Source organism: Emys orbicularis, chromosome 13, assembly GCF_028017835.1.
Source record: "Emys orbicularis isolate rEmyOrb1 chromosome 13, rEmyOrb1.hap1, whole genome shotgun sequence".
Taxonomy (NCBI): Eukaryota; Metazoa; Chordata; order Testudines; family Emydidae; genus Emys; species Emys orbicularis.
In genome coordinates this window covers 19,253,989-19,266,047 of record NC_088695.1, presented here as the reverse complement: position 1 = coordinate 19,266,047, position 12,059 = coordinate 19,253,989, and the positions used below count along the sequence as shown (strand labels likewise).

At 56.0% G+C, this 12,059-nt stretch overlaps 1 protein-coding gene across 1 annotated transcript; it reads right to left on the bottom strand.

Annotated features, from left to right (window-relative positions):
* Positions 1-215: 215 nt before the first annotated feature.
* On the bottom strand, positions 216-8,853 carry LOC135887681 (butyrophilin subfamily 1 member A1-like). The gene is made up of 8 exons (XM_065415408.1): positions 8,775-8,853; positions 6,767-7,108; positions 5,878-6,159; positions 5,347-5,460; positions 4,408-4,428; positions 3,444-3,464; positions 2,457-2,480; positions 216-853 (listed from the first exon to the last, which is right to left on the bottom strand). The coding sequence occupies exons 1-8, from the start codon at positions 8,851-8,853 to the stop codon at positions 216-218; spliced, it is 1,521 nt and encodes a 506-aa protein (XP_065271480.1).
* Positions 8,854-12,059: the final 3,206 nt, after the last annotated feature.

The following is a 12,059-nucleotide window of genomic DNA, read 5'->3' as shown; positions in this document are numbered from 1 at the left end:
TAACTCTGTTCAGCATCGCCATGTAAATTAAGAATTCAATTCTAACCAAGCAGCTATTTGAAAGCAAGGAAATCCCTGGGCAAACATCCGTAACACTGTCCCTTTGCAAGGAAATTCCTGGTTAAAACCCTTAACTCTGCCCCTTGGAAGACAAAGGAATTTAACACTCTTAATTTTGCCCCTTTGAATGCAAGGGAATTCCCAGCCAAACACCCTTAACTCTGCCCTGGCATGATCAGAAGTTCTATAAGACTGCCCTGCCTTTTCCCCAGTTTGGGTGTTACTGTACATGTTGTCCTGTCCATCTCCATGGCCTTTCTCTGCCCCGGATGTAGTATGGTCAGCTGCGTCCCAGAGGTCCAGAGCAAGAAGAAGGGGAAGAGAGGTTTCCGGGAACAGCCGGTGAAGGTGAAGATGTGTGACATGCCCTCAGCGTTGTAGAAGGCCAGGCTCCCCCGCTCGCAGTCCAGGTGCACCCGGACTATCCTGGGTGCTGACTCCAGCTGCAGCGGGGTCTCGGGGCAAGTGAGAGCGCTCCACTCCCCCTCCTGGCACTGCAAGGCCCAGACCCCCACATCCGGGGAGAGCCGGAACGCCCCCATGCGCTCCACGGTGCCCCGGGCTGCCCCGATGGCCCAGTCTCCCCACCGGCCCACCTCCACGTCCCAGTAGTGTTGCCTGGCTGCGAAGCACTGGGAGGCCAGGACGCAGGGGAGGGGGTCGAATCTCTGGTCACTCTTGGGGACGTCTTGCCAGAGGATGCCGCACGTCACACTCCTGCCGTCCACTGAGAGCACCAGGAAGGGGTTGGCAGTGTTCTGGTCCAGCGTCACGTCTGCTGCTGACAGGGACACTACGGGGAGATGGATACGGGCGCTAGGGCAAGTCACAGCAGTACCTCCTCTCTGCTCAGCTCCTCAAGTCTCTCGCTACGGGGCCTAGTGGGTAGAGCACTAGGACACCTGGATTCTATTCCCAGCTCAGGCCTGATGGCTGACCTGGGGCCAGTCACTTCCCTTCTCTCCCCCTCGCTTTCCCCATCTGTAAAATGGAGCTAAGCTTGATTTGGCTCTTCTCTGACCTAAGTAGTCAACCTCTTTTGGGAGGACCTCTGAATGGGACACAGGATCCACCAGGAATGGTGGGATGTTTTCCATGGGAACAGTTTTTGGCTGGAAAAATTGGACAACAGGGGATGGATCACGTGATGATTACCTGTTGTGTTCATTCCCTCTGGGGCACCTGGCATTGGCCACTGTTTGAAGATAGGATACTGGACTAGATGGACATTTGGTCTGACCCAGTCTGGCCGTTCTTATGTTCTAAAATTCTATGCCTGCTTTCTGGGGACAGAGTGGATGCTTTGTTGAAAAAACAGATGCTCCAAAACCAAAATATTTTGGCCAAAAAAACAGACAACCTTCACCCCAAATCCAGAACGCTTTGGTCCCAAAACCAGTGTTTGCCCAAAATATTTTGGCCCCAAACCAGATCATTTTAATCTAAAATGCAGAATACTTTGGTCAGAAGTCAAATAATTTTCATCCAAAAAACAAACTAGGGAGATTTTTGGCTGGAATGTTTCAGGTTTTGACATTTCGATGGAGAGTCGGAATTATCCACAGAAAATACGAACAAAAATGAAAAAAAAAAAAAAAAAGAGAAAAATCTTTCTTCTTGGACTTTTCCATGGTAACAGACCCCTCTTTTCCACCAGCCTTGTGCTCAGGAAGAATCTCACCGGGGCCATCTACAAAGGTCACTGCATCTCCATGCTCTTGCTGGGGAAAGCTGAAGGATATCGCAGTGGTGTCCTGTGCTTTGTATTACCCAGTGTCTGTGTGCGGCTAGCAGAGCTCCCGGGGTCAGGAGGGAGGGCTGGAAGCGGCACTTGTCCCCTGGTCTCCAGGCAGCCTGTGAGCACAGCCAAGCCACCGCAGGGCTGCCTGATCACCCGCGGATGTCAGCCCACCAGCAACAACAGATCTCAAGCTGCTCAACCCATGTGCCCCCAGCTGCGATCTCTCCTGGGCCAGCCCTGCTCCCAGCCTTGCCCCGTCCTGCCCAGTCTGCTCTATTGCTGACCCTTGGCCCTGACTTGGCTCTGACCGTCAGCACCGTTTCTAGCCACTGACTCCAGCTCCAACCACAAGGCCTGACTGCCCATGCCCCAGTTCATAACACCTGTCCTCGTGGTCCTAGCCTGGGAAAGATCCATTGTCTAAGCTCAGCTGGGAATCTCAGATCCAGGCTTTCAGTGTGATGACTGTGGTCAAGTCTTTTAGGCCCAGCTCCTCAAAGCTACTTAGGCACCAAAGGGAGTTAGGCACTGTTCCTTCGAGCCCTACCTCTGGCCTGTGATAGTCAATACATGGAAGACAGGGAGGGAGCTCAGAGACAGCAGGAGTCAAACCATGCGAGTACCGGAGATAAGTAGAAAACTTTTTTTTTTTTACCTTTATCAAGAAATTGTCTCCATTCTGCAATGATAAAAAAGGAGGTCACAATTAGCTGGGGAAGCAGCGAGAGCAGATGAAACAAATCCCATCTAAATTTGGGGGGGGGGGGTTAAACAAAACACAGCCATTTCCTCCCCAATGAAAGTTTTCATTTTGTTCAAAATTCTCCATTGTTTTTTAATACAAAACCACAATTTTTTAAAGTAAAGAAACAGTTTTGGTTTGCAAATATTTTCAGTTGTTCACTAAAAAACACTAGGAAAATTTCTATGAAAAGTTTTAAAAAAAATCTTTTGAAACTTTACTGAGGAAAATTCCTTCCCATTTGCTCAGCAGCCCAATACTGAACCACAGCTCGCACACTCATTGGGCGGGAGTCTGATTCCAGCAACCGGAGAAAACTGGGAGCAAGCAGGCCAGACCCCCAGCTGGTGTCAATCAACCGTAGCTCCATTTGGGTGAACATGATCAAAGCAACTGGCAGCAGCTCTGGGTCTGGACCCATCCCACGCTGGGTGCCATCCCCTGCAGATCTCTCTCCACCTCAGCTGACTCTGACCCTAGACAGCATCTTTTGCTTTCCCCACTCCAGCCTCTGAAGCATCTCTGGTCCTTCACCCTCTTCCAGGTCCCTCAGACTCCTTCCTGGCTATGCAGGTGTCTGTGCAGAGCCTGGCACAATGTGGCCCTGATCTTGGTCACTGTATATCTATGCAGCGCCTGGCGCGACGGGGCCCTGATCTCGGGCACCATGTGTCTGTACAGCGCCTGGCGCGACGGGGCCCTGATCTGTCACTGTGTGTCTGTGCCGCGCCTGGCGCGACGGGGCCCTGATCTTGGTCACTGTGTGTCTGTGCAGCGCCCGGAACGATGGGGCCCTGATATCAGGTGGGATCTCTCAGTTCTGCCCTGATAAACTATTATGCGATGGGCGCTGAGGCGATGTTACAGAGACACGAGTGATCATGTGCTGGGAATATTCACCGCGCTCTTTGGACATCTCCTCTGGAAGAGAAAGGAAGAGGTGGGGCTGTGAGCAGGAGCGACACTCAAGGGGGATTTCCTGCGCTCTGTGTGGCTCATCTCTACCGTCCCACTACAGCTGTTTCTCCCTCACCTCCCCACTGAGCACGCACGCCACTCCCATCCCGTTCCCACCTCCTGGGACAGACCAAGGGGCGCGCGTGGCTCTGGGGAAATGTATGTACGTCCTAGAGGGGGCAGCCAGGGAGAATCCATTGGCCCAGCCCCCCCAGTGGGTGTCCATTTTCACCCTCTAGGAATGAATTCTTAGCCAGGTCTGTGCTCCCGTAAACCCTCCAGAAAGAGCCTCATTGCCGGAGGCCATACAGGCCGATCAAGCCTGAGAGAGAGAATGTTGACTCTTTATTTTATTTTGCTCTTTAGGGGAGGGAGGCTGTCACCACGTGTCTGTGCAGTGCCTGGCGCAACAGGGCCCTGATCTCGGTCACCATGTGTCTGTGCAGCGCCTGGCATGACAGGGCCCTGATCTCGGTCACTGTGTGTCTGTGCAGTGCCTGGCGCAACAGGGCCCTGATCTCGGTCACCGTGTGTCTGTGCAGCGCCCGGCACAACGGGGCCCTGATCTCAGTCACTGTGTGTCTGTGCAGTGCCCGGCGCGACGGGGCTCTGATCTTGGACACTGTGTGTCTGTGCAGCGCCCGGCACAACGAGGCCCTGATCTCAGTCAGTGTGTGTCTGTGCAGTGCCCAGCACGACGGGGCCCTGATCTCGGTCACTGTGTGTCTGTGCAGTGTCTGGCGCAACGGGGCCCTGATCTCGGTCACTGTGTGTCTGTGCAGCATCCGGCGCGACAGGGCCCTGATTTCGGGTGGGATCTCTCGGTTCTGCCCTGATACACTATTATGCGATGGGCGCTGAGGCGATGTTACAGAGACAAGAGTGATCGCGTGCTGGGAATACTCACCGTGCTCTTTGGACACCTCCTCTGGAAGAGAAAGGAAGAGGTGAGGCTGTGAGCAGGAGCGACATTCAAGGGGGATTTCCTGCGCTCTGTGTGGCTCATCTCTACCGTCCCGCTACGTCTGTTTCTCCCTCACCTCCCCACTGAGCACGCACGCCACTCTCATCCCGTTCCCACCTCCTGGGACAGACCAAGGGGCGCGCGTGGCTCTGGGGAAATGTATGTACGTCCTAGAGGGGGCAGCCAGGGAGAATCCATTGGCCCAGCCCCCCAGTGGGTGTCCATTTTCACCCTCTAGGAATGAATTCTTAGCCAGGTCTGTGCTCCCAGAGTGCAGGAACTGACTCGCCTGATGGCCAGTTTCCCTGAAATCCGTGATGCTGGGCAGGGCTTAGGCACAATCATTTGGGCTTATCTCTCTCCTTCCTCTCAGCTTTTCCCCTGATTAAGCCAAAGAGGCAGCATGGGCCAATAGTTAGAGCACTGAACAGGCCTTCAGAAGTGCTGACTTTGGTTCCTGGATTTGCTGCTGAACTGCTCGGAGAGCTTGGGAAAGACACTGCCACTCTCTCTGCCTCAGTTTCCCCTCCCACCCTTTGTTTATTTTGACTCTTTATTTTATTTTGCTCTTTAGGGGAAGGAGGCTGTCATCATGTGTCTGTGCAGTACCTGGCGCAACGGGGCCCTGATCTCGGTCACTGTTGTCTGTGCAGTGCCTGGCGCAATGGGGCCCTGATCTCAGTCATTGGTGTGTGTCTGTGCAGCACCTGTTATGATGGGACCCTGACTTTGTTTGCACAGGGGTGACTAACTTCCGCCTTCCAGGAAAGAAGTAGTTTGTATGGAATTTTCTGTCTGTAACCCACACGTTCCCCTAGGAAGAAGTATTGGCCTCTCAATGAAACACGTTCCCTACTGCACTGCCTGGAATGAGATTGTTACCTTTGAGTACCTGGAGCTTTCGGAAGAGATAAACAGCCAAAGTCACGAGGAAGACAGATACTGGTAGAAAGATGAGAAAGGCCATCATTTCCGGGGCATGCCTGGGGAAGAGCCCTGAGGGAGAACAAATATTGCAGCTTCTCAGAGGAGCAGCGAGAGCGCTCCTAAGCACTTTGCTGGGAAAGGTGAAGTCAATGGAGGTACTGAGGGCTGAGAGCCAGATTCTGAGCTCAGCTCCCGTGGGCTAATCTGGAGTCACCCCCCAAGTGCCCTGGGAGCAGGGCCAGATTCTGATCTCAGCTTGCCTTGAGTCAGTCTGGAGTCACTCCCCAACTGCAATGGGGACAGGGCTGGATTCTGATCTCAGCTCCCGCGGGGTCAATCCGGAGTCACCCCTGCCTGCAATGGGGGCAGGGCTGAATTCTGATCTCAGCTTCCCTGGGGTCAATCCGGAGTCACCCCCTGTCTGCAATGAGGCCAAGCCACGTGGGTAAGCATCAGGGAGGAACCTGAGGTGTGCAGGCAGCCCACCTGTGATACGAATAGTTGTCTCTCTCTCTGGGCCGGAGAAGCCGGCTCTGACAGTGCAGGTCAGTGCTGGGTCCGAGCTCTCAGTCACCACCAAGGAGCTGGAGACGTTGAATAGGCCGTCGTCACTGCGCGGTTTCTGTTCAGACTCAGGGCTCAGGGTCTCCCTGCGGCCATTCCTCCAGATCACCCGGGGCTCCGGGTACCACCCCGCAGAGAGACACAAGACCCACACCCCCAGGTCCTTGTGCCCAGCCATATGCAGGACGGGGTCTGAGCCAGAGCCTGGGGGATGGACAATCAGTAGCAAAAAGTTAACACAGTAAGAATGACTAACACATCTGTGATAGCAGTGATCTCAAAGTACTTTACAAAGCCCCGTGGATATGCCCCATTGACTCTCATGGAGCTACAGCCCATTGACCCCAGCTAAGATCTGGCCCCATTGACTCTCATGGAGCTACAGCCCATTGACCCCATCTGGGGATCTCGCCCCATTGACTCTAATGGAGCTATGGCCATTGACCTCAGCTGAGATCTGGCCTCATTGACTCCAATGGAGCTACGGCCACTGACACTGGCTGGGGATCTGGCCCCATTGACTCCAATGGAGCTACAGACAGTGGCTGGGGGTCTGCCCCCCACAATTTTAAGCCTTTGATTCTGGGAATGGCACTTCTAAAAGCTGCACTCTGGGGAGGCGTCCCAGGGAATTTTAATGGGAGCTGGGTACCCAAATCCCCAGGACAACTGTGGAAATCTCCGCTCCTGAATCTGCGGGTGAAATGCAGCAGGACAGCGCACGGGTCCAAGGGCATGTCACGATCCCCCATTGCACTGCGATGCCCAGCGCTCCCGTGGGAGTGAGCCACACGCTGTCGGAGCCGCTCACCTGTCACGCTGAGCTCCAGCAGGGCCGTGCTGTAGTGAGTGGGTGACCGGACCTCGCACAAGTGCTGCCCTTCGTCTGACAGCCGGATGTCCCGGATCCTCAGGGAGACATTCCCGTTGGCCAGGCCCTGGATGATGAGCTCCGTCCTGCCCTGGTAGCCCGTTCCTTGTATCTCGCTCCCGTCCGGCAGGTACACGTGGACATCCTGGCCCAGCTGGGGCCGGCTCCATTTCACCTGCATGGCCTGGGCACTGAGTGCGGGGGAGAGGTGGCAGGGCAGCAGCACAGTGCCCCCCAGCGGGGCGGAGACGGGGCTGGCGGGACCCAGCACATGGAATGACTCTGGGGGAGAAAACAGCGTCTGGTCAGAGAGCATGGGAGGGGGAGGGGCTGATGTTCAGCGAGTCCCCGCCGAGGGGTGGCCAGCTTGGCGGTCTCAGTTCCCAGCTCTGCCACCAATCCCTGGTGTAGCCGCAGGCCAGTCACTCCATCGCTCTCTGCCTCAATGCCCTTGCTGGGACACAGGGATAAAGGTCCAGGCTTCTTTAGAGACACTGTGGCCAAGTGACTAGAGCTCTGGCCTGGGAGGCAGGAGTCCTGGGTTCATTCCTGGCTCTGCACTGGTCTGCTGAGTGAATGTGGGCAAGGAACTTCCCTGTCTGTGCCTCGGTTTCCCCATGTGTACTGTGAGAATAATGATACTGGTCTCTTCTGCAAGACACCCTGAGATCTACTGCTGTAAAGTGCTAGATAAGAACTAGGTGCTATTATTAGAGTATTTGCTCTTTGGGGCAGGGACTGTCTTTCATTGTGTGTCTGTGCAGCGACAGGGCCCTGATCTCAGTCACCGTGTGTCTGCGCAGCGCCCAGAACGACGGGGCCCTAAGCTCGGCCACTGTGTGTCTGTGCAGCACCCGGCATGACGGGGCTCTGATCTCGGCCACCGTGTGTCTGCGCAGCGCCCGGCGCAATGGGGCCCCAAGCTCAGCCACCATGTGTCTGTGCAGCGCCCGGCGCGACGGGGCTCTGATCTCGGCCACCGTGTGTCTGTGCAGCACCTGGCATGACGGGGCTCTGATCTCGGCCACCATATGTCTGCGCAGCGCCCGGCGCAATGGGGCCCCAAGCTCAGCCACCGTGTGTCTGTGCAGCGCCCGGCGCGACGGGGCTCTGATCTCGGCCACCGTGTGTCTGCACAGTGCCTGGCGCGACGGGGCTCTGATCTCGGCCACCGTGTGTCTGCACAGTGCCAGACACTATGGTATCTCTAGGTGCTACTGTAACAGTAATTACCTCCAATGACACTACATCAAAAGAATCCTAGGTAGCTAATCAAGCATTCAAAAGTCAGGAGCTGTCAGATTTCCGGAGGCTTGAAAAACCTCAACTCTGCTCCCCTTGTCGGCTCATCCTATGCGCTGAAGAAGTGTAAAACCAGCGTGTGAGTGTGTTATTACAGACCAACCCCAGAATGAGGAGGCCTAGCCCAGAATGAGGAGGCCTAGCTACAGCCGTGATGTGAAATAGATTTAACTGGACCTGCGGGTGTGTGTTTGCACGTGTGCACGCTCTTAAACTGATTTAAACTTAGCTCACACTCATCAATTTCCAGGCCTGAGGCCAATTGGGAGAACTAGTGGGAAGCCACCAGAGAGGTGCCCACACTGGTGGTAGGGCCAGTTTAACTAGAGAGCTTTTAACCCATTCACACTGGCGAATTGTGGGGTATAGACGAGCCCCAGTAGAGGGTGGCAGGTGTATCTCGGGGCACTGGCCCCTGCTAACCAACAGGGCATCTTCTCTAGCACCCAGCACCTTGTGAGGGTTCAAGCTGCCCATGGCTCGCTGTGCACTGGCCATCCGAGGTGGTTTGGGCCCTGTGCTACCCTTGGGATGTGGAACTAAGACGCAGCAGTTGTGGAATTGCACTGGATGTGGGGGAGCGCTGGTTTGGAACAGACTGGATCACATCCTGACGGTGTCCCCTTGGCACACATGCCAGTCTCACCTGGGGCTGCCGTCCCAATGCCCAGGAGGAGGCAGAGGGCAACTGGTATGGCCTGAAAGCGGTGTTGGGCGCTCTCCATCTTGCGGGCCTCTGGCAGACGTCTCCCAGCACCGTCACAGAGCACCGGTCACCGCACAGAGGGGGCATCGGGCTCTGGGCTCCTCATCCGCATGGGACCTGGGAAGGCACAACACCCGTGAGCCCCTCAACAGGTCAGTTCTTCAACCAAAAGCTTTCCCCTTGAAACAACGGGGCCTCCTGCAAAATCAGCATTTTCTCTTAAGAAATTGTATTTGCTTTCCACAGGAAACAAAACCGTCAGCACCAAAACCTGCCAGGGGAAACCCCCCCCCCCGCGTTTACCTGGCGTTGCCACACTGTGTTTTGCTTTGAAATGGCAGACAAAAGGCCAACTCTTGGCTGCTTTTCAGACTTTTCCCCTCCCTAGTACAGAAAGAAGAAATGTCAAAGTGAAAGTCGCCCCGCGTCCCAGCCGGTAATTGTCTCCCTCTCTGAGCTGGAGGAAGTGACATACAGTAACATGGCGGTAAAAATAATTCAGCAGGAGAGAAACTAGTTAATTGACTCATTAAAACGTGGGGAAATGGAGAAATCGCCCTTTCCCCCCAGGCGCTGGTGAATAAACCAAAGGGGCTGCGGCACCCCCTGCTGGAAGTGGTTTCCCAGGGTTTACAATTCCAGAGCTCTCAGCCCCCCCGTGCACATTGTTCCAGCGCCGCTGCAAGAAATCGTTTCCTGGCGTTGTCCCCCGGAGCCCCCCATCTTTCTGGGCAGGGCTCCCCCAGTCCCACAAGCGGAGGGGGGGGGGGTGGGAAGCGGGGTGCCTGCTGTCCGGGACGGGTTGTCTCAGAATCTCCCCTTTCTGGAGGCAGCTGGCCCAGGGAGTGTGTAAGGTGCTACTTACGGTTACTGACACCTGGCGCTCAGGACCAGGGGGCGGTTTCAGGGGCTCAGGAGCAGGCGGGATGTCCTGGGGGTTTGTAAACACGAGACCCGGACGGGAACCAAGCGGAGCATTTTGGAGAGTCCCCCGCGGGGTGAGCTGGCCCCCGACACGTCCCACCCCGCCGCAGGACAAGGAAATCTCCTCTCCAGGGGCGTTCCCGGCCTGGCCACTGAGTCCGCCCCGGAACAGCCAGACATCGCATGGCTGGGGCTGGGCTGCACAGCAGGGCTGCACCCAGCGGACTCTGACCTCCCCCATCCCTCCCTGCCACCCCCCCAGCGGTGCCGACACTGGGGTTCAAAACCAAGGGGCTGTTTTCTTAGGATTATGATCATCAATAAGAACACCGAGCAGCTGGGGCGCTGGGACAATGTGTGTGTGTGTGTGGGGGGGGGGGGTTGCTGAGGGCCACTGACCCACGCTGTGAACCCCATGTATCATGCAGCACTTTTACCTTCACCAGGGGCATTTCTTGCTGCTTTCTGCAGCACTCGGCAACTCCCCGTCTTGTTGTACAGAGATGAAGAAATAAGGGACGTCCCTTGTAATAAGGGACTGTTGGCAACCCCAGGTCAGAGACCCACAGGCTCAGCCAGTCTGGTACCGCCCGCCCCCACACACACCACCCCAGAACAGATCAGTGGGCCCAGCCAACTGGTATCTGACCCCCCCGCCACCCCAGAACACAGGGCCGGCTTTAGGACGATTCACCCAATTCCCCGGACTCAGGCCTCGCGCCTAAGAGGGCCCCATGCCCGCGCCTAAGGGCCCTGCGCCTTAGGCACCTTTTAAATTTTTATTTTCTCACCCGGTGGTGGTCCATTCCGGGTCTTCAGTGGCATTTCGGCGGCGGGGGGGTCCTTCAGTGCCGTGGAAGACCCGGAGCTGAGCGAAGGACCCCCCGCCGCCAAAGTGCTGCCGAAGACCTGGACCGCCGCCAGGTATTCAAATCGGGCCAGCAGGTCCTAAAGCTGGCTCTGCCAGAACAGATCGGTGGGTCCAGCCAGGGGGTATCTCACCCCCTGCCACCCCAGAACTGATCGGTGGGGCTAACCACCCATTATCTCACCCCCCGCCACCCCAGAACTGATCAGTGGGCCCAGCCAGCCCGGTGTCCAGTTTCCAACAGTACCAGCTGTGCAGTGGCAGATGTAACAGCCCGGTGATGGGGCTCTAGCAGGATAAACCACCCACATGGGTTAATTCCTTCCTCGTTCTCCAGCGTTAGACAGTGTCTCTGGCTGTGGCTCTCCTGGCTGTTTGTTACAGCGCTGCCTCCTTTGGGGCTTTTTCTTATATAGGCTCCTATTACCTCCTATTACCCCCCACCCCCGTCCCGATTTTTCACACTTGCTGTCTGGTCACCCTTCTCCTCTCTCAGACCCCAGCCCTGCTAATCTCACAGTGACACATGGTGGCAGGGAGTCCCACAGGCTAACCGTGGGTGACACAGGGAAAAGTGAGAGCCAGCCACCCCATTTCCTCAGGCTGCATTTTGAATGTCTCCCCCTTCCATTTCCACTGACCCGTCTCCTGGCTGGGAGCAGCCGGTCTTGGGCGTCATTCATTATCTTGGGATCCTCTGGTGGGCCCAGGGATTATGAGCACTCCCAAGGCAGATGGGCGGATTGGAGGTATCAGGGCAGTGAATTGTCACACCCCTGGGGTGCGTAAATGGTGACTAGATCTTGTACCAGGTCTTAGCCCTGGGGCAATTCCTCCCCCAACCAGGCTCCTGGTCAATATCCTCCAGGCAGGCGCTATAGTGCTGGACGCACCTGCCCCTCCCGCTGTCCTGCAAACCACCACCTCGCTCTCAGCTCCATTCCCTGCGGGCCGCCCCTGGAGCGCGGCACAGGCAGCGCTGTCCCCTCGGGATTGGATCCCAACGGACCCTGCCCGGAGAATTTTTAGCCTTTGCTGCAGCAACGGGTGTGGTATCTCACTCTTTTGGTGGCAATCACCCAGGGCTATGGACTTTGTGCCAGGGCTGGGACGATGGAGGGGTGTGGGAAGGAGACGGCTGCTAGCTAGCAAGCTCCCACTCACTTACAGAGCAAGCTTGGGAGCTCTGATCAAAGGGACGCTGACTCCAGTGGAGTGACGCTGATTGTCCCCAGCTGCAGATCTGGCCCCATTGACTCCAATGGAGCTATGGCTCATTGACCCCAGCTGGGGATCTGGCCCCATTGACTCCAATAGAGCTAGGGCCCATTGATCAAAGTCTAAAATATGGAAAGAACAAGTCAAAAATTACTTAGACAAGTTAGATGTCTTCAAATCATGCGGGCCTGATGAAATGCATCCTAGAATACTCA